At 35.9% G+C, this 24,512-nt stretch overlaps 2 protein-coding genes and 1 long non-coding RNA gene across 3 annotated transcripts; 2 read left to right on the forward strand and 1 right to left on the reverse strand.

Annotated features, from left to right (window-relative positions):
- The first annotated feature begins 468 nt into the window (after positions 1-468).
- Positions 469-6,116, forward strand: CR88 (Chaperone protein htpG family protein). Its single transcript, XM_086666602.1, has 19 exons — positions 469-872; positions 1,368-1,441; positions 1,584-1,709; positions 1,801-1,894; positions 2,024-2,107; positions 2,261-2,404; positions 2,490-2,606; positions 2,931-2,978; positions 3,070-3,150; positions 3,277-3,381; positions 3,462-3,602; positions 3,747-3,839; positions 3,933-4,010; positions 4,105-4,359; positions 4,696-4,798; positions 4,894-5,068; positions 5,166-5,271; positions 5,532-5,621; positions 5,730-6,116. The coding sequence occupies exons 1-19, from the start codon at positions 606-608 to the stop codon at positions 5,925-5,927; spliced, it is 2,379 nt and encodes a 792-aa protein (XP_086522728.1). The 5' UTR covers positions 469-605; the 3' UTR covers positions 5,928-6,116.
- A 3,575-nt stretch (positions 6,117-9,691) lies between these two features.
- LOC147548016 (uncharacterized) lies at positions 9,692-23,343 on the forward strand. Its single transcript, XM_086666601.1, has 23 exons — positions 9,692-10,029; positions 10,679-11,512; positions 11,670-11,933; positions 12,077-12,510; positions 12,693-13,347; positions 13,901-13,987; positions 14,981-15,027; positions 15,971-16,080; positions 16,206-16,306; positions 16,696-16,788; positions 17,051-17,134; positions 17,562-17,645; positions 17,811-17,879; positions 18,943-19,002; positions 19,314-19,385; positions 20,327-20,434; positions 20,534-20,610; positions 20,827-20,910; positions 21,151-21,265; positions 21,407-21,496; positions 22,275-22,340; positions 22,451-22,546; positions 22,848-23,343. The coding sequence occupies exons 1-23, from the start codon at positions 9,949-9,951 to the stop codon at positions 22,965-22,967; spliced, it is 3,831 nt and encodes a 1,276-aa protein (XP_086522727.1). The 5' UTR covers positions 9,692-9,948; the 3' UTR covers positions 22,968-23,343.
- Positions 22,149-23,750, reverse strand: LOC147548017 (uncharacterized). Its single transcript, XR_015237047.1, has 2 exons — positions 23,073-23,750; positions 22,149-22,997 (listed from the first exon to the last, which is right to left on the reverse strand). It is a non-coding gene; the product is annotated as an uncharacterized LOC147548017 (long non-coding RNA).
- Positions 23,751-24,512: the final 762 nt, after the last annotated feature.

Below are 24,512 nucleotides of genomic sequence, written 5' to 3' on the forward strand. Positions count from 1 at the left end.
AAATAAATTATATGCTTTCGCCATTAATACTTCAGTATAATATATCTCAAATTTGTTTATTAGCTATTAGTTATATGCAAGGGTAATTTAGACGATTCACATTTTCTGTAGCGCTTACAAGTGATGAAAAACAAAGAGTAACGACATTACACTTATAAGTGATATAAAACAAAGGGACATGATGTGTCTTTAACTCGAAGAAAAAATCAAACACCCTGGCATATAACTAACGACATTACACTATCACTTACAAGTGCTAAAAAATCACACACCCTCCTATTATCATTTTTGGAAGAAAAAAAAGAGAAGGGAACTTTTATAGGATATGGTAGTTAGGGACATGGCAGCATCTCCACCTTACAATTCCATTAGAAAAGCTCCAAAATTAGCATCTTGATTTTGCTTCCAGAACCATCTACTCCTCTCTCCTCCTATAAGTCTTAAACCCCCAAAGGGTTTTAGGGTCTTGTATTCAATACCCTCACTCCCAACTTGCTTTCTCCTATTCTTATCTTCTTCCATTCCTTCCTCTTCCTAAATCAAACCTAAACAACTACTAGAGAAGAAGTAAAAGGGTATCCGATCTCTGCTTCCTAGGTCTAGTAATGGCCCCTGTTCTAAGCAGAAGTTTTACTGCCTCTGCTTCTATTGCTTCCCTTCCTTCATTTTCTCTCAAACCCAACAATACTGGAGCTTTGAAATTTCAAACATCTTTTCTTCCCCAAAATATTCTTGGAACTAGGGTATTATCTGCTTCGTTGAAATGGAAGCTCAATAGAAAACATAATCTTACATCAATCAAATGTGAAGCGGCTGCGGCTGAGAAAGAAGCTGTTGAGACATCTGAAGAGAAGTTCGAGTATCAAGCAGAGGTGGGTTTAGTTTCGAATTTGATTGTCATGTTTGCTGTTTATTATTTTCTTTTTGGTAAAGATTTGAGATTTAAGTGGGTTTGAGTTTAAGTTGATTTCTTGTGGCTTGTTTACCAACTATGAGAAGATTAGATTTTGTAAGCTGTGATGATAACAAGTTTTCTAGGGTTTCTAGCTGGTATTCTTAATTTGTCCCTTTACCTGCATACACCCTTATTCTATATTCTCAGGATTTTGCTATCTTATCTTCAAGTTTGAATTTTGTTTGCTTCATTTACATGTTTTGTGGATTTGAACATTTTGGGCAATTCTGATTAATATATATATATTGAGGAAAGGTGGGATTTTTACTATATCTACTCTGAATAAAGTTGCTCCCCTCGTTACTTGTGAAAATTACTTGTTGGTTGTCATTTTAATCTTTGTACTGATTCTACTAATGATAGTTTTTCATGATATGTATCTAAAATCTGTCCAAATTTAACCTAAATGCAGGTTAGCCGCCTGATGGATTTGATTGTTCATAGTTTATATAGTCACAAGGAAGTGTTTCTTAGAGAGCTTGTGAGGTGGGTACCTGTTTTTGTTGTTCTATATAAGAAATCATAGTGTTCATCAAGAAAAGATCTTCCTTTACCATTTAACATCAATGGTTTTTCTTTGTGGCTACTAACATTTGTCAATGTGGAACTACGTTTTTATCTTTTTCAGTAATGCTAGTGATGCTTTAGATAAGTTGAGATTTTTAAGTGTTACGGAGCCTGCACTTCTTGGAGATGCTGGTCAGCTTGAAATAAGAATTAAGCCAGATCCAGACAATGGAACTGTCACCATAACGTAAGATTACTTGAGTTATGTTACTTAAGTCCTGGCACTTACAATGGTCACGAAATGGTTTTACTCACATTCGTTCTATTGGCATGTTTAGAGATACGGGTATTGGAATGACAAAAGAAGAACTCATTGACTGTCTCGGGACTATTGCTCAGAGTGGAACGTCTAAATTTCTAAAAGCTCTGAAGGTATTTATTCTCTGTAGTCTGTACATTCCCATACTTACATGGTTTTCTGCATTTTTTTAATCTAGCCTGTGTTTCTTCGGATAAGTTTGTCTAACAATCTCAGTCTTAATACACTGGCATTTCATGCAGGAAAACAAGGATCTTGGAACAGACAATTCTTTGATTGGTCAGTTTGGTGTTGGATTCTATTCAGCTTTCCTTGTTGCAGACAAGGTATGTCTTAAAGATCCAACCGTTTGAGAGTTCGATCTTGACCTGTTTAAACCCTGCTTCCGTTTATACTTTAATGAGTAACATTAAGTGTGTTTTTGAAGGTGCTTTCAGTATTAGTTGATACTAAATTAATGTTTCTTGAACTCGATATAGGTGGTTGTCTCAACGAAGAGCCCAAAATCGGACAAGCAGTATATTTGGGAAGCAGCAGCAGACAGTAGCTCTTATGTGATTAGGGAAGAGACAGATCCAGAGAAGCTACTTCCCCGGGGAACACAAATTACCTTGTACCTAAGGGTATTGTTTGTCTTCTTATGTTTACCTGCTGTTATATTTTGATATCAATACAATCTCTTTGGATATCAATTGTTTGTTCATGCAGGAGGATGATAAGTATGAATTCTCAGAGACAGCCAGGATTCAGGGTTTAGTGAAGAACTACTCGCAGTTTGTCTCATTCCCTATTTACACATGGCAAGAGAAGTCGAGGACCATCGAGGTTAGTAGGACTCGTTTTTGTGGCACTGATCAATGAACACAAGGCTAATTGGAAACAACATATAGAAAGAAAACTATAACTTTTCTGTAAAGTTTGGATCAGAATTTTGTTTCTTGCTTTCTTTTATCTCCGAAAGAGCTGTCGCTACATGGTAATTAGCTTCTTAGGAAGAGATGGCTAAAATAATACCCCCTAGTTTCTTCACTATTGTGGGTGTTGTTGGAGAAGGATCTTATCTAAAGATACTAGAATGCATGTTAGTTTAGAAAGGTTATGATATTTGCTTCTTTCCATCGTTTTATTATTAATAGAACTTTGGGGCAGGTAGAAGAGGAGGAAGAGCCGAAGGAGGGTGAAGAACCAAAACCAGAGGTAACCATGTGAATCTGTAATGACATGAGGTTACCGTTTGTTTTCTATTTCAGTCAGGTAGCTCATGTACTTTTGATCTTGTATTTCTCAGGAAGAAAAGAAGATGAAGAAGAAGTCTGTAACTGAAAAGTACTGGGACTGGGAACTAGCAAATGAAACAAAACCTATCTGGGTAAGCTCAATAGCATTCTCTTCCATTTATTCTTCTACCCAGTGCTTATAATTGGATACTTCACATCCTTTTAATGTCAAAGAGGAAAAAAAAACTATAAGTGGTATATTTTGGTTTCTCCTGTAGATGCGGAACCCCAAGGAAGTTGAGAAAGGAGAATATCAAGAATTCTATAAGAAGACATTCAATGAGTTTTTGGACCCTCTCGCACATACCCACTTCACAACAGAGGTATGCACTTTCCATTCTGTTCCACTTTTCGCAAGATAGTTTCTTTATTGTCTAATTTGTTCTGTTCTTTACTTAAACAGGGTGAGGTAGAGTTCAGGAGTGTTCTCTATATTCCTGGGATGGCTCCTCTTAACAATGAGGATGTAGTTAATCCCAAAACAAAGAACATACGTTTATATGTTAAACGAGTTTTTATCTCCGATGACTTCGATGGTGAGCTGGTAAGTGTTTCCAGTAGGTTAAATGTGATAAGTAGCTGTTATTGGATGCAATAAATTCTTAAAATTAATTGTTAATAATAGGTTTCCTACAACCAAAGCAAAGGATTATCACGCAATTCAACTGACATATAACTTTACTTGCAGTTCCCTCGGTATTTGAGCTTTGTTAAGGGTGTGCTGGATTCGAATGATCTCCCTCTTAATGTTTCTCGAGAGATCCTTCAAGAGAGTAGAATTGTAAGTTCAGAGATGCTTCTGTTTGTTAAATTAGATTTAATGGCAGTGCTAATTTCGGCCTTCTATATTACTTCTAACTGTATACGATGACAGGTGAGGATAATGAGGAAGAGGCTTGTGAGGAAAACATTTGACATGATCCAAGAGATAGCTGAAAGCGAAAATAAAGAGGTTCAGATTAACAATGATTTCAATACTCTTTTCATGGTTGTTTAACAGTTTAAGTTCTTCTATGTTGACGGTGGATTTGATTATTCTTTTGCAGGATTACAAAAAGTTCTGGGAGAACTTCGGAAAGCTGCTGAAGTTAGGTTGCATTGAGGACTCTGGAAATCACAAGCGCCTTACCCCTTTGTTACGATTTTACTCTTCCAAAAGTGAGGAAGAGTTGATAAGTTTGGATGATTATGTTGAGAATATGGGGGAGAAACAAAATGCTATTTACTACTTGGCAACTGATAGTCTTAAAAGCGCAAAAACAGCTCCATTCGTGGAAAAGTTACTCCAAAAGGATATTGAGGTATGCATTCTTGTTGGCTATCGAGGAAAACGGAAACTAAAACATTCTTTCCCCTTTTTAAAATTAATTCGAAGTTTCAAAAAAAAAAAAGCGGATAGTAGAACTACTCAGTCAACAGGCTGAACAAAAACAGATGAAGTGTATATTGAGCCATAATTGGAAGAAGGAAATGTTAAGCAATAATGGTAGCGAAAAGGAGAAATTAAGCAATAATGATGACATATCAGAGGAGGATTGGGGTGGTCCAATGGTGTCTACATAATAGATATTCAGATTTCTGGTTGATGATCTTTTTATGCTAAGTATATTTTTGTGATTAATATGTTGTTTGCTTAGGTCCTATATCTCATAGAGCCGATCGATGAAGTTGCTATTCAGAATCTACAGACATACAAAGAAAAGAAATTTGTGGATATCAGCAAGGAAGACCTTGAGCTAGGTCAGCATTTGATTATCAAGTATTTATTTGAAGTATACAAGGTGGCCACCAATTACCTGTTCAAGCTTGCTAACCTATTCTCACTGTTATAACAGGTGATGAGGACGAAGTTAAAGAAAGGGAAGACAAGCAAGAATACAACCTGCTTTGTGATTGGATAAAGCAACAACTCGGTGATAAGGTAGCTAAAGTGCAACTCTCAAAGCGTTTGAGCTCATCACCTTGTGTTCTTGTTTCTGGCAAGTTTGGGTGGTCCGCTAATATGGAGAGGTTGGTTTCATCTCTTTTTGGCTTTCCTAATCCAATTTGATGGAACTTCTTAGGTGTCGAGAACTCCATGTGTTAACCTTTCCTTTTTTGCTTGTAGGCTAATGAAAGCACAGACTCTTGGGGATACTTCAAGCTTAGAGTTCATGAGAGGAAGGAGGATATTAGAAGTCAATCCAGATCATCCCATTATCAAGGACCTAAATGTAAGATTGTCGTTATTGTATATTTGTATCTATTTTCTATTTGAAAGCTCATCGGGCACAATAAATATATATCAGGGTAATCCCAGTGTGCTTACTCTAGATGGTTAGTCCCTCTGATGTAACTCGTCTTCTAGGTTTTTGTGGCCAACCTCTTGTCTCCAAGAAGACACATGTCACTTTCTCTTTTTGGCACGTAAAGTGGGGTCTTTTACCATTTGAAGAGGATTATATAAAACTAATCTGTGCTCAAACTTTAACAGGCTGCATGCAAGAATGCCCCAGAGAGTGGTGAAGCAAAGAGAGCAGTAGACCTATTATACGACACTGCCCTGATCTCTAGTGGATTCTCTGTAAGTGTGCTAAATCTGTCCTGCATTTCCTCCAATGACTGTCCTTTCTGATTCAGATCTGGTCTAATACCTTTCAATGTATGTATCTATGATCTTCAAATATTGCAGCCTGATAGCCCAGCTGAATTGGGTAACAAGATATACGAGATGATGGCAATAGCCCTTGGTGGAAGATGGGGGCGAACTGAGTCAGCTGAGGATGCTGCAAATGAAGAAGGATCTGATTCTGGTTCGACCGAGTCGGTGGAGACAGAAGTGGTTGAACCTTCTGAAGTGAGGACGGAAACCGACCCTTGGCAGGAATGATTATACTGATCTTGGTAGCTTTCATAAATATATTAGTTGATTCTGGATTTTGCCCACCTTGATGGGGAGTGACAGAAACTGGAGAAGTAGAGCTTCAAAGTGGGTAGATTGAGCTAGAATTCATGAATTTTGAGGCACATAGATAATTTGTATTGTTTCCTAATGATATTTAAGAAGTTACTTTTGCGATATGGGTCCTTTCCTGTTGTATTCTTTTCTTTTCATGTCTTTTAGTTTAAGAAAGAATTGAATGGTCCAGGTCAGCCTTCAACTCTTACATACACGGTCGAAGGGAGGCTTCCTTAAACTTCTTAAACTTTTGGCTATCTTTTTGGTGCACCAACTGCTCCTTTGTTGTTCCTCTAAACAGAGCCAAGCTTCCCCAGCCTACATGTTGAATATGGGGTATTTTGAAGGCAGTGTTTGGTGAGACACTGTTTCAGTATAGACGCATTCTTCACTATCATGTTGCAATGCATGTGTTGCCAATAAAAAGGGTGATTTTTTTATTTTTAACTTCTTACATAGTATATATAATACTTTATAGGAACACAAGAGAAAATAGAAGACTCCCTCTCTCTCTCTTCTTTTTTTAAGGAGTTGCCCAGCCTAGCTACTTGATCAGTAGATCGAAGACGATAAGTTTGAACAAGACTTGGAAGACCATAAGTTTGAACAGGATCTGAAGTGAGTTTCTCACGAACGAAATGGTAATCAAGTTCGATATTTTCGTTTCATGAAAGACTGGGCTGGCAGCAATATGTAGAGTAACTTGATTGTCACTTAACACCTCAACAGTTCCTGAAATGTCCATGCGGAGATCTAGAAACAAATATTGCAATTATTGGAGCTCCACAGTTAGAAACAAGAGCACGGTATTATGTCTCCGTAGAAGACCAGAATACAACTGGTTGTGTCCTGAAACACTAAGACAATGAGCTCCCACCAAGAATTGTAAAGTAACCCGTGGTAGAATGATGAATAAGTGGGCAACTGACCCAATCTGTGTCAGTGAACCCTAAAAAGAGTTAGAGAACTAGATGAAGAAAGGAGGATCCCGTGATCGATAATACTGAGCTAGATATTGGTCATCCTTGAAATTGAGAAGTCAAAAAGTCAACATAGTAACTGACGTCAAAGGGAAACAGACCTTTGTGAAGTCAAAAAGTCAACATAATAACTGAAGTCAAAGGGAAACAGACCTTTGTCACAACCATCGGGGAGGTGGATATAGACGAAAATCTGCCACATAAGACCTGATATGAGATGTCGCCGCGAGCAACCTAGGCACCTTAATGTTTTAATTGATTCTGGATTTTACCCACCTTCATGGGGAGTGACAAAACTGGAGAATTACAATGACGTGGAAGGTCAGACAGAGCTAAAGATCTACTTTTCATACACAAAACATTATGTGTTAGAGGATTTATCAGTGCTAGAAGATACACACTCATCATATATTATCCTCCGAACGACGATATACACATGCGTGCCATCAAAATCGATGCCTTGTCATTGCATCATCTAAATCGTTCTCTGCCTCGGTCATCCAACCTATATAAGCATCTAAGGTTTGTCCTAAAAGGGGATTAAAGGTCGTCTTCTACACTAAGATTTTTAAATTATTTTGTAAAACAACAAAAACCACCCCATTGACTTAAGTGTCAAAGTGTCTTCTTAATTTTTTTCCAAGTTCTTGCCCACATGAATTTCACTAATAACTTAAGGAAAGTTCATCAACTGATTGAAATTATTGATCATCAGGAAGATATCCGGGAAAACCACTTTCCGACGTCAAAAAATGTTTTTAGTACTCGAGTTGCCGCACTCATATGAGTTGAACGAGGATGCTTCTTGAACTGACTGAGATAATTCATTGACAAAAGTTATATCAGATGTCTAAAGGGAAGTAACCTTTTTAAATGGTAGCTGCTCATAAGGGAGATAATTCACTAATAACTTAAGGAAAGTTTATCTTTAATGATGTATCAATGCCTTGTAACGACTAACGTAAATTGTAATGGATTTCTCCCCAAAAACAAAAAACAAAATATTGGAAATGTCCAAGATTCCTGTGAGAGAATCATGTTTAGAGTCGTAATTTAGCCCAAGCCCCCTTGGTTAGAGTCGTATGGCAAAAACCCCCTTGTTAAAGTCGTAATTTAGCCTAAGCCCGTGGGCCCGTGAGTTTCTACCGGGTCATCCCCATGCCACGTAGTCATCCTCTCCAACAAGTCTAAGGGGGGGGGGGGGGGGGGGGGGTAGTGGTTCAGGACATTGGAGGACACTCAGAGACAAAATGTTCCAGAGACATTTCAAGACATTTCGGGACATTTGTCCGTAGACAAAATGTCTTTGTGGACATTTCAGGACATTTGATTCATAGACAAAATGTCTCAGAGACATTTCAAGACATTTGGTTCATGGACAAAATGTCCTGGGGACATTTCAACATATTGAATCCATGGACAAAATGTGTAGTGGATATTATTATTATTATTATTATTATTATTATTATTATTATTATTATTATTATTATCTCATCATTGAAGGATAATTGATAGACATTTATTATTTTAATATTATCATTATAGTCAAACCATATGAAATAATATATTTGTACTCATGTTTCAATAATATATTTTTCGACTTTTGTGGACATCTGTGGATATCTGAGGACATTAATGGCAGTTGGTAGACATTTATTATTTTAATGTAATCATTATTGTCTAATCATACGAAATAAATTTGCCCTACTACTTTGAAAATATATTTTTCGACTTTCGTAGACATCCGTGAATATCTGTGGACATTGATAGATATTTAGTTGATATTTATTATTTTTAATATTATTACTGTCTTAGCATATGAAATAAAAAAAATTAATTAATATTTCCAAATATATATTTTTCGACTTTCGTAGACATCTGTAGATATCTGTGGACATTGATGGACAATTGGTAAATATTTATTATTTAATATAGTTAAATATTAATATAAGAATATAATATAATATAATATAATATAATATAATATAATATAATATAATATAATATAATATAATATAATATAATATAATATAATATAATATAATATAATAATATAGTAATATAATAATAAGATAATATTATAATAATTATTATTTTTATTACCTTCCTTACTCAAATAATAATAATAATAATAATAATAATAATAATAATAATAATAATAATAATACAATAATATAGTAATATAATAATAAGATAATATTATAATAATATGATTTAATAATAATAATTATTTTTATTACCTTCCTTACTCAAATATATAATAATAATAATAATAATAATAATAATAATAATAATAATAATAATAATAATAATAATAATAATAATAATAATAATAATAAGAAGAATAATAATAATAGTAATAATAATAATAATACAATAATGTAGTAATATAATAATAAGATAATATTATTATAATATGATTTGGTAATAATAATTATTTTTATTATCTTCCTTACTCAAATGTCCCCAAGTGTCTTCCATATTTTGAGAGACATTTTCTCTCCAAAAGCTCTCCAAATTTACATTAAAATGTCTCCAAATGTCCCCAAAAACAATTTGTCTTGAAATGTCCCTAATTTCGTGTCCCGAACGAATAACACAGACATTTGGAGACATTTGAAATGTCTCCAACCAATAACACGGACATTTGGGGACATTTGGAGACATTTGAAATGTCCCCAACCAATAACACGGACATTTGGGGATATTTCAAATGTCCCCAACCAATAACACGGATGTCCCCAACCACTACCCCCCTAAAGCCCTAATAACGAGAGAGAGAGGGTTTAACAGTTCACTTTGAAGGTACCCCCAAAAACCATATGAAAAACCAATAACAATTCTGTCATGTCTTCTCCCCAATTATGTTCTCCAAAAACCTCATGAAAAACCCTCATAAATCTCTCTTTCTTAATAAGGGTTTCTCCTTTTCTCCAATAAAGCTTCCGCCTTTTCTTTGACTGCTCACTCTAATGGCATTTCAGTTCCATAAGTTAGCCGCCTCTAGTTGTTTATATCGGAACTTGTCCATATACCCTATGCTTCCTGTCATGGTAATTTCTCTTTCATTCTATCTTCTAGTGTTTTGGGCTTTGAATTTGATTTTTTTGGTATTGAATGCTAATGTAGCTCAATCTTAATTAGAATTTTGATTTGGGGTTTTGATGAATTAATTCATTGTTTAAGATTAATGGATTCATTTAGCTTGTTTTAGGAGGATCAGTTTTCAGGTAGAATATTGAACTAACCCCAAAATATGTAAACAAAAAAGCAACCGTCTGTTATTTGTATTCAATTAAATTTAATATTTTTTCTTCTTTCTTTGGAAGTGGTGGATTTTCTTAATGTTTTGGTTAGTTAAGGTCATTCGAATTTCATGAATTTGCGCATTTCAAGATATGGGGTTTTGACATCTGATCATCATTAGGATCAATACTAAGTTTTTCTGTAAAGATTTAATACAAGATTACTAAAGACTTGTATCTGATTGTTAGTAATGACCTATGAATGATTCTATATTTGTATCTCATTGAATAACACTAACTTTATAGAGTCCCAAATTCGAGGGTTATACTGCAGAAGTCATTTAGTCGTTATTAGTTTCTCTTTATAATTGTAGTTCATATTTCTGTCTATTTTTTAATGGTTGTATGAACTTCTTGAAACTTTTTTGTTACTGGTGATTGGTTGATCGAAAAACAGTCACAATGTAGGGGAGTAAAGAACTACTCGGGAGCTCACTTACCATTTTCATCTTTCGGAAATCCACATATTTGTGGAAAATTCGGTCAACTTCGATACAGAAAAGCAAGGGAAAATTCCTGGAGCAACAAAAATCATTTTAATGATCTAAAACTCAAGGTTGAATGTGACTCTCGGAACTTGAGAGCACTTAATGGTGTCTACAAGCATCAGACCACTTCTCCTCTTCAGGCCCAGATGAGGAATGAGGTTCCTTTTACCCAGAGATCAAGGAATATGTTCACAGTAGGGAATAGTGTTAAGTTGAGTGTATTTTCATATGAAAATGTGGGTAGGAGACTTTTTTCAGGTAACCCCAACCAAAGGTCTAAGATGCCAAGTACATCAATAAATGCTACTGAAAATGTGTCTATGAAGGGTGAAGAAATCAGTGAGGTCAAATCTCCCCGTAAGAGTTTCCATGCATCTCGAAAGAAGCGGAAGTTAGGTTCTAATCCAGAGGCTGCCCTAAAAAAGAGTGATTCTGGGACTAGCAAAATTGTCGATAAATCCGTGCACGTGTCAAAGCCGAATGAGCCTACGAGTGGAGGTGTAAAGAATGATGTACAAGCAGGGTCATCCGTCTCCACAGTGGGTGAGAGTATTAGTAATATCCAGAAGAGTAATCCTCGAGCGAAAAAGAAACATAAGCCAAAAACTAAGGAGCATACTCAAGGGGGTTCTGGCACTGGTGCCCCTTCTGATGCAACCAGAGCAGGAGGTATTGAAGGTGTTCCTCAGTCCGAGAAAATACCTAATATCTCCAAAGACGAACGATTATCTCAGTCTTCAAATGTAAGTGCTTGGGTTTATTTCATTATTATATTATTATTATCCTTACGATGAAGTTTGTTGTCGTTCATTTGATTGCATAATTGTAGTAAATGACTTGATAAAGGAATAACCTAATAACAAAGAAAAGATAAAAGAAACTAATGCTGCAGTTTTTCAGTCTATTCAACTGCGCGAGAAATGCTTGTTGCCGGTTGATTCACCTGGTTTGGTGCATGAGCGTTCCAAGAATGAGATTAGTCATTCTAGAAGACGTCGAAAGCCCAATAAAAGTAACACAGTGAAGAACTCTGATAGTATCTCTTTGGAACAAAGCAGAAGTATCCTTTCTGTCGCAACCAAAGCCAGAGATCCCAAAGGTGTTTCACCACCTGAGAGTAAACCTAGTGTGATCAAAATTGGTCAACCATCTCAGACGTCAGATGTAAGCACTTCTTACCTTTTATGATTAAGTGTGTTCTCCTTCATCTGATGACATACTTGTAATAACGACTTTATCAGAAAAGGCAAAAAGGAGAGAAATGACAAAAAAGAAAGATAAGATAAGCTAATGCGGTAGTTTTTCAGGTTATTCCAGTGCTTGAGAAATCCTCGCCAGCAGCTGTTTCTCCTGGTTTAGTGCATGACAAAACCAAGAAGAATATTCATAATTCTAAAGGACATCAAAAACACAAGAAGAATGTTACAGATAAGAACTCTGATAAGAGTGCGTTGGAACAAAGCAGAAGTGTGGGAGGAAAAGTAGACTCTCGGAGGAAGACTTTGAGTCCATTATATCCTCCTAGTGGGAAGTCGGTTGTGGTGGTTGAATCTCTTGCAAAAGCAAAGGTTATCCAAGGATACCTCGGGGATAAGTTTGAAGTTCTGCCTAGTAATGGCCACGTGAGAGTCTTGGCCAGCTGGATGGGATCTGTGAGGCCTGATGATGACTTCAGTATGGTGTGGGGGGTTCCATCTGCTGCCTGGACTCATCTTAAGAGTATTAAAGTCGCACTAGATGGGTAAAGTTGATCTACTTAACTGCTACAAATTCATTTTCTTCGTTTATAAACATATTAATGTATGTCCTATATATATATGTTATGTATACTTAAATTTGTGGATACTTTGTTATTGTTATAGCATTCTTTTTTGGAATTTGTTTTTTAGGCTTCTTATAATTCATCGTTATTTCATAACCCAGAGCAAAGAATCTTATTCTAGCTTGTGATCCTGATCGTGAAGGAGAGGCTATTGCTTGGCACATAACTGAGATGTTGACACAACAAGATGCATTGCATGAAAGCATCACTGTAACAAGGGTTGTCTTTAATGAAATAACTGAGTCATCCATAAAAAGCGCTTTGCAATCTCCAAGAAACATAAATATGGACCTGGTTCATGCTTATCTTGCACGAAGAGCTCTTGATTATTTGATTGTATTTAGTATGACACCATTACTGGGGAAGAAGTTACCTGGTTGTTTGTCTGCTGGAAGGGTTGAGCATGCAGCTCTTGCTCTCATTTGTGATAGAGAAACGGAAATCAATGAATATAAGCCAGTCGAGTATTGGACTGTAGAAGCCAAGTTCAGCAAACAGACACAAGTTTCCTTAGACAAGGCCTTCTCTTTCTCATCTCGCTTGGTCGATATTGGTTCAGGGAAGTTGGGGAAACTCTCGATAGGTCATTCTACAGAGGCCAAGGATATCCAAGAAAAGATAAATTCAACCAGCTTTAAAGTAGTAGGTTCTAAAAGGACCAAACCTAGGAAGAATCCTCCCATGCCATTTATTACGTCAACCCTCCAGCAGGAAGCGGCAAATAAATTGCACTTTAGTCCGTCGTACACAATGGAGGTTTGTATAGTGTTAGCTTCTCATTTCCTTGTGCATATTTGATTGTTATTTAATGATCTGTCTTCTATATTAATTCTTTTACCATGTAAATCATCCACGGTTAACACTCTAACTTTTACTGCTGTCCGAGTTGGTTCGAATCAATTGTGGATGATAGCCTCAATGCTAAATATGAATCTATTTTGCCAGTGTTAAAATTTACTAATAAGATGATCCCAATATGTGATCTTTTATGATCATCATCCAAAAGCAGAGCCTACATTGCTCGAGTCAAAATCGACCAAAAGTTAGCAGTAAAATGTATACCACAAAGAAAAACATTCTTGCTGTTCAGGGATTAGAACCTTTAGAACAGGAGTCCATTATTAGATAACTGTCAGCAAAGAAATCATCCTGAAGAGGTTGGATCTTAAATTGTGCTCCTTTATCGTATACTGTCGAGTATCACACTTCTGATGTGAAGCCTCAAAGCTTGCGTGTAAAACCTGTCTGCAGCTTTTCATTATTTTTTCATCTCATATTCTCATGTGCTTGTGCTTTTGTCTGAGTGCAGCTGGCTAAGAAGCTTTACGAGGGAGTTAAACTATTAAATGACAAGACAACAGGCTTGATTACATACATGCGAACTGATGGTCTCCACGTAGGTATCAGTTCCATTGCAACAGGTTATATGAGGTCACCTTTTAATTGTTTGGGGTTCTAAACAACCACATATTTTTCAGAGAAACAACCACACTTTTTTCCAGTCGTTCGTTTGCCCATGGTTCCTGGTTTCTGTTTTAGGCTGATGCATGCTTTTGTATTCCCGTAATCTACAATATACGGCTGCCTTTGGACATGTTCTTGTTGTTAACATTGTCTTGAAAACAAAATCAATTATTCTTTGAAGGGGGGAACAGCCAAAAATATACAAATTTAGTTAGATACCTGAGATGGCTTCTCGTGGATGTTGAATTTCTTCAGACTGTTATTTATGTCAGTAGTCTTTTACAAATCAGTAAATCTGACATTGTCTTGTTTTTTACTTGTCTACAACTGTACATCACTTTCTACACTTCTCTTTGTTTGGAACAAGATTCGACCGAAATGACTACATTGGCAGGAAAAAAGTTTACATCAGGCATGGGCAAGAGGTGCTCGAGTGCTACAATTAGTGCTCGATATTTTCACTATGTACATTCAGCAATACACTTTACATGCCCACTAGATCCCCTAAGCACTCAATCTCCTGAAGTTCGTAAAACTTCTAAGGATACTACACGGATGTGGGGCTAAAGAGGCTTTCTACTACGGGCATTAGCATTATATATTTAGCTAGAGGTTGTAACTGATCAGCAAATTTTCCTAAATTCTGTGCCAGCTAGTTTGTAAAAGAAACTTTTGTAATTGCTTCCCTATAAAATGGAATAAGGATGATTTGTTGCTTAAAAGTTAAAACTGATACGCAAGGTGGTTTAGAACTTCAGAATATAAGGAACTGAATGTCTTATGGTGTATAATGTTGGTTACTATAATTCTTTGGCAATTGCAAGTGTTCTTAGGTTGTGCTTTTGAAGGCCAATTACTTGTAATATGAGGTGTATTTCATTTCTCTCTTCGTTTCTAACTCACCTTTTTATTTTCTTGCATTTAGATTTCTGATGCAGCTGCAGAGGACATACGCTCCTTGGTGTTAGAAAGGTGAATCCAAAACTCAAACAATCTTATGTGGGTTTGTAAATGTGCTTGAATGAAATGTCTCTTCTTTTTGTGCTAGTTTTTATGCAAATTTATATGCTAGAGTTGGCAATTATTTTTTTGTTTTTTTGGGAGGTAATTTTTCCCTTGAACATCAGCTCAAAAGTTAAAAAAACATATATATATATATGTATAATTCTCTGTCTGTCGAAAGATGTACAGAATGCTAAAGTGTCTATGTTATGTTTCGTAACATTATATTACTATCTAGAGACTAGGAACTAGTATGATAGTTTCTATAATGCTTAGGTTTTGTTTTAACAACTGTATCTCAATAAATTTCTTAAAAATGTAAATTGATAAATTCATGAAGTGAAGGTTACATTTCAATTCAGTGTGAAATATACGTAAGGCACAAGTCATATAACTTCGTTTTATGATGTTTCATTACACCATGGTCCAAATCCAATTTAAGTTTTTAAGACTTACAGATGTGCATATAACGGCAAAGTAAAATTAAAGAAAGTCAAGAGCTTCATGTCTCTTTCAGGTTTCAGATGAAAGTTATCGTGTCGTCCTACTAGAGTCGATTTCCTTTGAAATCCTAATCACCAAAAAGAACCACAAACTCAGAATTTGCTAAACCGCAGATTCCTTCGCTACCCGTAATCTCGAACTGCTAAGATTCTGAATCTTGTAAGTCATTTTATAATTCCTGAGGATTCACTGTATTATGATGTAATCTTCGGAGTTGTTATTTTATCACTGAAAAGGAAAAACATCAGATGCTATTTTCAGCTATTAAGTTAACAACATTTCGGTTTGCACAAAGTCATTCCGGGAATGTAGTTTAAAATGTGACTTCTAGTGACAAGTTGCATTTTCAATTTGTTAACTCATCTTTATCTTGTTCTTTCTTTCTATCAATAATTCTTTTGTTATTTAGATATGGACAGGGGTTTGCACCAAAGAGTGCTCGTAAGTTCTTTAAGAAGGTTAAGAATGCTCAAGAAGCACATGAAGCTATCAGGCCTACCGACATACGGAGGTTTCCATGTAAGAATATTTCGACACATCTGTGTCATGATTTGATTACTTCTCAGCATTGTATATGCTGGGACATGATTTAACTGTTTTAGTGTCACTTTACCTCTAAAATGTTCCATTATATTTTATTTCAGCAATGTTAGCCGGTGTCCTGGATGAAGATTCCTTGAAATTGTACACACTTGTATGGTCGAGAACAATGGCGTGCCAAATGGAACCCACCGTTTTTGATCAGGTATCCACCATCATTTTAGGATGGTATTGACTCTTTAGGGGAGAGGTCCTCCTAAACAATCACTGATACGCAACTACGTCCTTTTGAAAATTAAAAGTGTAAACAACTAATATGTTTGATCTTTCTGTCCTTCGTCTAGGATTTTTGTAAATTTGTGCATGTGAAGAACGCTCACCGGTAAAACTTGTATGGGTTTTCTTTGTTGTCAATTGCAGTTAGACAATTTGTCCGACCTTATAACTGCATCTTGCACAAAAGCAAGGAAACGTAAATAATAGTCTGAAACCTTAATGTGCCTCGATTAGTTATTTTCCTGTTTCTTTTTATCTACTATACTATACTTTCCTGTATTGACTGAGGTTCTATATTTTCTGATCTTGATCAACTAGATACAAATTGATATTGGGGGAGCTGGCGAGGCCATACTGCTTCAAGCCACATGCTCAAAAGTTGAATCCCCTGGGTACCAGGCAGCTTATAAGGTATCTAAGCTTCAGGTCCTATTGTCAGAAGTTCGTTTTATTACTAGAGAAGTAATGCTCTGTAAAATTTTGTTATATGATACCATTGATATGTAATTCTTGATTGTTGCTGGAAGATATTTATTTTGTGTAATTGTACTCCCGGCAGCTGATTCGTTATTTCTATATCTTTTAGTTGAGTCATTATTCCTGTGAGATGGATAATATTTAGAGAAGTAATTTCAGGCTCTAGCTTTATTTTACTGTCCTTCAATTTTTCTAGGACGTGGAGTCTGCAGCAATTAACTACAATTTGGAAGATGGAAATGTTAGTGAAGAAGCTCTCAAGTCTCTCTGCACATTGAAGGTAGTAATCACTTTGATGCAACCACGCCATTACTTACTTGTTATTTACATGTCCATTGAAAAAAAAAAAATTAACTGATGTATATAGCTGTTTGAATGACTTTTTGTTCTTGTGATTGGGGACTTAGTCTCCACACTCACTAAGTGTGAAAGAATATCTGAAAAGATTAACCAATGGGTATAACTTTTTCTTTTAAAAGCTTTTTAGATGGATATGTAATTATGTATACATGGAAATGTCCGGTTTTATGCCGAACCTTGGAAAGTTGATTCATTTTCTTTCTCCACATTTACTAGAATTGGTTCAGTTTGAGTTTAAATTCCAGACTTATGTAAACGGTATCTGCTTATAGAGTAATGGTAACCTCCCTGATCCTATTCTTCAAAATAAATATTAACAACGGTTCATCATTTTTATCGTTCTCCAGACAGGGGATCCTTTGCATCTTGGTGAGGTGGAACTGAAGCAGCATCTGACTCAATCTCCTCCACGTTATACTGAGGGTTCACTGGTATGTTTCCTGTGTTCCTTATGTTAGTTGCTTTATCTTTTGGTTATCTTTTAATAATCTGGATGGACGCAAATTCGTGAAATGGTAAAAATGTCATGCTCTTTCCGTTGGTCTTTGTGGTTGCCTCTAAAGCTCATATTACTTTCATCGTCACTTGTGTTGAAGATTAAAAAGCTGGAAGAACTTGGGATAGGAAGATCTTCTACATATGCTACCACAATCAAAATTTTACTGGTAATTCCCTATATGCTTCTTTTCCATATGGGAAGTTTTTATTCTGAGAATTTACTTAATCACTTGTAGCTTTGGAGTCTGTAAATATGCAATCCGGACGTATTTATATCTTATTTAATTTATAGCTTGTGATAGACCTATATGATAAATAAATATATACTTTGCGGAACTAAACGAATCAGCTATAACATGTAATTACTCAAATTATTGAGAAACCATCAGGAAAGACAGATGTCATCGAAACTATTGGAAAATCCTGTGGATTGAAAAATGAAGTACAACTCTATCTGAGTTTAGTGGTGGACAGATGGCTGAGGTATTAGATTTTCAATTGGACCCTACAGAATTTGCAAAGCTGTATACTCTAGTAGTTGTTTAACTTAAAGGATACTCATTAGTTTGGCATGAGTTAGATGAACTAAGTGAAGTCATATGGGTCAATATGATTGAATTGTCCAGTATGTGTCATTTTCACTTTATATCTTAAGTGATCCAATACCATTTTCTAAATTCTTGGTTCTAATGTTAACACATGCTTAGTTTAAAAGCCGAGTGCTTGGTAAGTCTGAGGTGGTTTGGAGAAATAAAAGCAAGTACTGATGAGAAACCAATTGTGTTTATCTCCAAGTTTGTGAGTGTGGGTCAATGATCTCTTAGTCAAACTCTAGTGGTTGGAAGTTCTCAGGCCCTAGATCAGTGGGAAGGCCTTTGGAAGAAAAATAATAAAAAGGAAATAGGGGAGCTAGTCCCAACAGCCATCATATGGAAAATTTGGAAAGACAGAAACAACAAGATCTTCAAGGACATAAATCTTTCCAGTAGTGTGGACATTGAAGACATCAAGGGAACCATCTATTGCTGGCCAGGAAATTAGAAACTTTCAAAAATGTAGCTTACATAGATGTAGTAGTTAATTTCGAGGCTTGGATAGAGTGAAAGATCCACTGCCCTTACTCAACACTTTTGTGCATATATTTTCTTGTCTTTAATCAATATATTCATTCGAAGTTTAGAAAAAAAAAATGCTTGGAAGTTCAATCTACTTGGTTTGTTGTGTTATCAGGATAGGAACTATGTGACAGTAAAGAATCGAGCATTCTATCCAGATTTTCGAGCTCGAATGGTACGTTTTGCATGTCTTTTCTGTTTGTCCAGTGATTACAATAATACATAGGTTTGTTATGAATTTTTGTGGACGCTGGTCACCTTATTCCATTAGTCATCTATTTACTTCTTGACTTGCATAAAAAATGGCTATTTGCACTCTTGTTGCTCCCTCGGGATCATTTCTGTTCTGTTTTTGGAATTGAAGGCACTGCTCTAATCCTCATATATAAAAAAGAATGTTGATTTCGGAGTTTCTACTTTTTTTTTCATGTCTGTAGTTGGGTCTTCTTCGACGGTACTTTTATCTTTTTATATTTGATTCAACAGGTATCACATTTTCTCTCCCATCACTTCTCTGAGGTGAACGATTATAGTTTCACTGCTGACATGGAAAACGAGGTATGTGTATATTATATTTTTTGTATTGATTGATTCAGATCATCAATGTATGCAGGTTTAGTTTTGGACTGTTGCTACAATCCTAATATTTATCAAGGCGCACATGTTATATTTATTTTGTAGCAAATTGATTATCGTTTGGGAAAGATTTTAAACTATGTTAAAATTATAATTAGATTGTGTGAATGAAGCGAAAAGGAAGTTTACTTAACAAAATGGAAGCATACGTTGGTTGATTCAGATCATCAATGTATGCAGGTTTAGTTTTGGACTGTCTTGCTACAATCCTGATATTTATCAAGGCGCACATGTCATATTTATTCTGTAGAAAATTGATGATCGTTCGGGAAAGATTTTAAACTAGGTTAAAATTATAATTAGATTGAGTGAATGAAGCGAAAAAGGAAGTTTACTTAACAAAATGGAAGCATAAAATACGGGCAATCTCAGGATTTCATTGATAAAAAATCATTATGCATAAAGGAGAGGTTAATAAACAATAAAGCAGGAAACACTATGGGCAATCACAGAATTTCATTGATAAGAAAATGATTAATAAAATATAGGAAAGCTGTGGTTTGTAGTACCATGACCAACCTCAGGGCTGCTCGATTACAGAGAGTCCTCAATGGACTAAAGAAACATTATTCAACCCAATCATAAGTGGTCTTTGCTTAGGACACCCTAAAAATGAAATAAACGAGAAATATATATCGTCTGGTGAAAACACTCATTCGTCTCGGTCCTCACCAGTATGGATTGATGACGGCTTATGAGCTCTCACCTTTACTTCTGCTTTATGCTTCACAAGTCGAGTTTACCTACTGTTAGCCTGTTAGTTACTTTTTCCCTTTCAGCATGAAGGAAAGTGAAATTTCAGTGTTTACTTTTACTGATCCTAATCATGTCTCGCATATTTTTCATATGAACTTCTTAAATAGCTTGATAATGTATCTGCTGGAATTACCGAGTGGAAAGGGCTCATGAAAGACTACTGGACACGCTTTAGCATGTATTGTAGTCGTGCTGGTAGTGTGGAAACTCGGAAGGTGCGAAATTAAACAAATGTCGAAGTTAGATTCTGAATATATAACTCATTACTGTTAGATACTCATTTTCACGTTATGTTTATTTTGCATCTTCTGCAGGTCGAAAAGATGTTGGAGGAAGCATTTGGGGATTTCTTGTTTGCTTCTCTTCCTGACAAAAGCAGAACATGCCCTAGGTATGTAGGCTTCCATAGCCTTTGGTTTGATTACATAAAAACTTCATATATCCATGAGAAAAGTACCTAATGTGCATTTAATAGTCTATAGCCGAATGCAACCTGGTTTTTTGTTTTCCTTGTCATCTAGCTATAAATGAAATTATAACAGAACTAACAAAGTTGGATGCAGCAAATAGTCTAATGTTTCTTTAACCTTTGTTTCGATCGGTGAAGTTGTTCAGACGGCACTTTGATTTTTAAAGTTAGTGGACACGGTACAGGTTACTTCATAGCTTGCGATCAACACCCAACTTGCAAGTAAGTTATAGAAATTACACTTGTTATGTTCTACTCTTGTGCCTATGGAGACGATCCACTCTCGCTCGGTTGTTGTCAATATATACATGGTTCAATGTAGAGACAATTGTTGCCAGCGTTAAGTGGCGATGCCATTGGAACTAGTCAGTAGTTGTCTGATTCCTGCCCATGTTGCTACCTGTTGATGGTTACGCTCGAACTCATAGTTGTTGCCCTTCTCTTTAATGCCTTCTTGTATAGGTACATCGCTAAGACTCTGTATGGTGAAGAGGAAGAAGAAGAAGGAACTCCTGAGAAATCAGAATTGTTTGAGGAGCCAAAAGTAATAGGTTTAAACCCTGGTTCTAATGAAAAGGTAATCGAGCATTTCAATTAATAATTTTATAGCGTCTTTTGTGAGCATTCTATGCTCGTATATTTTATTGGCTTTGTGTATCCACTTTTGTTATCACTTATCATTTTCTTTTTATGTACTAATGTTTCATTTTGCGTTCAGATTTTCTTGAAGAAAGGTCCTTATGGGAACTATATACAGCTCGGCGAAGATAGGAAGGGATACTCACCAAAAAGAGCCCATGTTTCTCAGGTATTTATTTATCATGTAAATCGGTGAAGATTAAAAAATGTTTTATCTTCAATAAAATCACTTGCACTGCAATAGTGTCAGTGCTCACTTGCTCAGAATGTTAAATGCGTCCTCCATAGTTCTTCAAAATCTATTTTCAAGTATAACTAGGGAAAATACCTTATTCACAACTGAATTTTCTCCCTGCTCGAAAGAACAAGTGAGCGTCTCAGTCATCCTCCCCTTCATATGGAAGGTAGATCACTTATCTGCGATAAAGGGAGGTCCATTTTTGCTAAGTGCAGGTCATTTAATTTTTGACAGTAGGATGTTACTTTTACTAATGTAACATTAGTGGGTTCGGATAACATGATGTACTTTTGAGATGTATCACTTGACACGTTTGATGACATTGATTGCACCTGTTGGCGCTGGTTCTGCGCTTCCTCATTATTTCATAATTGATTTGGAACACTAAATCTACGGGTAACACCTAGGATCTACCCACATCATTTCCATGGACTAGCTACCCAAACTTTTCATTTTCTCGAAGGAATTAAATTTCAAAATATTTCAAGCCGAAATGACCGAAATATTTCAATTTCCCTGCCTACCGAAATTTAATTACTTTATCTGAACATCACGTGATCAAAGAATTAAATTTAGAAATATATTGGCTGAAATGACCTAAATATTTCCATTCCATGCACTGAAATTTCATTCTTTGATTTTCTTGTCATGCAAAAACCATACAAAAAGTACTCTGATACATGCTTTGTGCATGCATATTTTTTTTCAGATGAAGGATGTTGATTCCATCTCATTAGAGCAAGCTCTTGATTTGCTGAGCTATCCTATAACACTGGTAAGTATCTTACCTGTTAGGCTCTTATACCTTCTTATCTAGTTCTGTTTCAAGTTACTTGGTTTTCTTCACCTCTTTGTTTCACTTGCTTGATTTTTATTGCTTGTTAGGGTAATCATCCCGAGGATGGTCAACCAATATACTTAAGGCTTGCAGGTTACGGATTTTCAATTAGGCATCGACGAACAAATGCTCCTGTGCCAAAGGTACTTTTTTTTTTCTTCGCATACAGGTCTCCTTAAATTGAACGGGTTAGAAAACAAGTTATTTTGTAAACAAACAGAAGCCCAAACAGATTGGATACTATTTATTCGTTCATTAGCTAAATACCCAAAATTATTGAAAACATCAATTGAGAAAACTGTCTTGGCTGATAAACTATCCCAGCTTTCTCTCTCCGAATGGCATTTCTATTTTCCTTACCTGTGAGCCATGAATTCATCACTGATATTTTTCCTCAGACGCATTGCGCTTTTGTTAAATTTCTTGTGGTTGTTATATGTGTAGAACATGAACCCGAAGAGCGTAACAGTTGAGAAAGCAGTGAAGCTTTTGTTGGGTAAAGATGCAAAAAAATGTGGCAGGCCCAAGAATATGCCGAAACCCGAAATCTACGAGACTGTGTGATGGGGAAAATATCGAAGAAGTGCTGCCAATCTGTATTTGATTTGTTCAATTCAATTATCATTCATTTACAAAAAGCCATTTAAGGAATGGGAATCGCGATATTACCTGCAGCTTTCATGGCAACACAATGGGGGTCTATCTGCTTTCTTAACTATCCAAACATGGATCGTATTCATTTCTGTTAGAGAAATGTACATTAGAAGCATAAGGTGTTGTAAATCTAGTATTCATTTCCCTTCTGAGATGAATTTTAGCGTAGAAAATTTTGATCCGAATACGTACAGTTATTTGTTTCTATTTAAATTTCATTCGAGGACACTGTTATGGGAATCATGAAAGAAATTAAATTATAAAGTGAAATAAATTTATCCATTTAGATTTGTTGTGCTGATTTTATTCTGATTCTATGGTTGGAAACTTTTGAACTGTCCTTATCTTTTGCTGATCCTATATGAAAGTAAAATGTCAAACAGAAGTGCTATTGGTTACCTCAAAATGAGAGCTTACCAGAAGGTGCCTATTGTGATGATCTCCTTTTGTATATGGAGGCCGATCAAGCAAACTTTTAGGTATGAGTGAAATGATATGCTTTCCTGTCCGAATTTACTTCCGATTTGTCTGGATGTCTTGTTTGAGTCGTTTGAATTGTCCAAGCCGAATATAAATGCGTGTTTGAGTGGGTAAGACCGTTGCAATCTCACCCGACCCCTTCAAACCGCAAAGCTTCCTCAAAGACGATGGGCCCTAAATGCCAATGCAAAGCTCCCTCAAAGACAATGGGCCCTAAAAGCCAAGCTAAAAGAAGTAATTGCGAAATAGTTTGAACTCTTAACTTGTAATCATCTTTGCACTGCTAGCATGAGGTCACAGGAGCAATACTTTCCCATTTTTTGGTCTATTTCAAGCTTATTATTATCCTGAGACCTGAAATATTACTACCAAACCTATTAACTATGGATAACCATTCGATATAGTGTAATTTGTATATTTCAACACTGCTAATTATAAGATTCGATGTTCCTCATTACTGTCTGAATGTCTTGTTTGAGTCGTTTAAATTTTCCTTTATGTCCTCTTTTTGTTATTTTCTCAAATAAGGATTTCTAAGCGAAGAAATATTAATTCTTTGATGAGATAGACGTGTAAAAGAGTAAAAGACAGTGTCACGCCTTACAATGACCCCAAATAAAATTCCCATATACTCCTACATGCCACTGCTCAAGTGGACCCAATGTCAACCTTTCAGACGAACCAAACAACAACAGACATGCAAAAATCTAACTTGAGTTTTTCCAACCAAGTCAGACAATATATGAAAGTTAGGAAGGCACCCGCCTCCTTGGACTCCCACATGAACCGTATGTGAGAAAAACAAGAGTTTCTCTTTCCTTTCAGATGTTTAGTCGCGTGGAGAGAGAAACCCTTGTTTCTCTCACATGCGGTTCAAGTGAGAGTCCCAGAAGGTGAGCTGGGTATACTTTTTGAAAGTAAAATAGGAAGTACTAAAAGAAAATGCCACAACCAGTCAAAAGATAACCCAAATTG

This window comes from Eschscholzia californica, unplaced genomic scaffold, assembly GCF_041429995.1.
Source record: "Eschscholzia californica isolate CP2 unplaced genomic scaffold, dmEscCali1.0.p SCAF_3, whole genome shotgun sequence".
Lineage (NCBI taxonomy): Eukaryota > Viridiplantae > Streptophyta > Magnoliopsida > Ranunculales > Papaveraceae > Eschscholzia > Eschscholzia californica.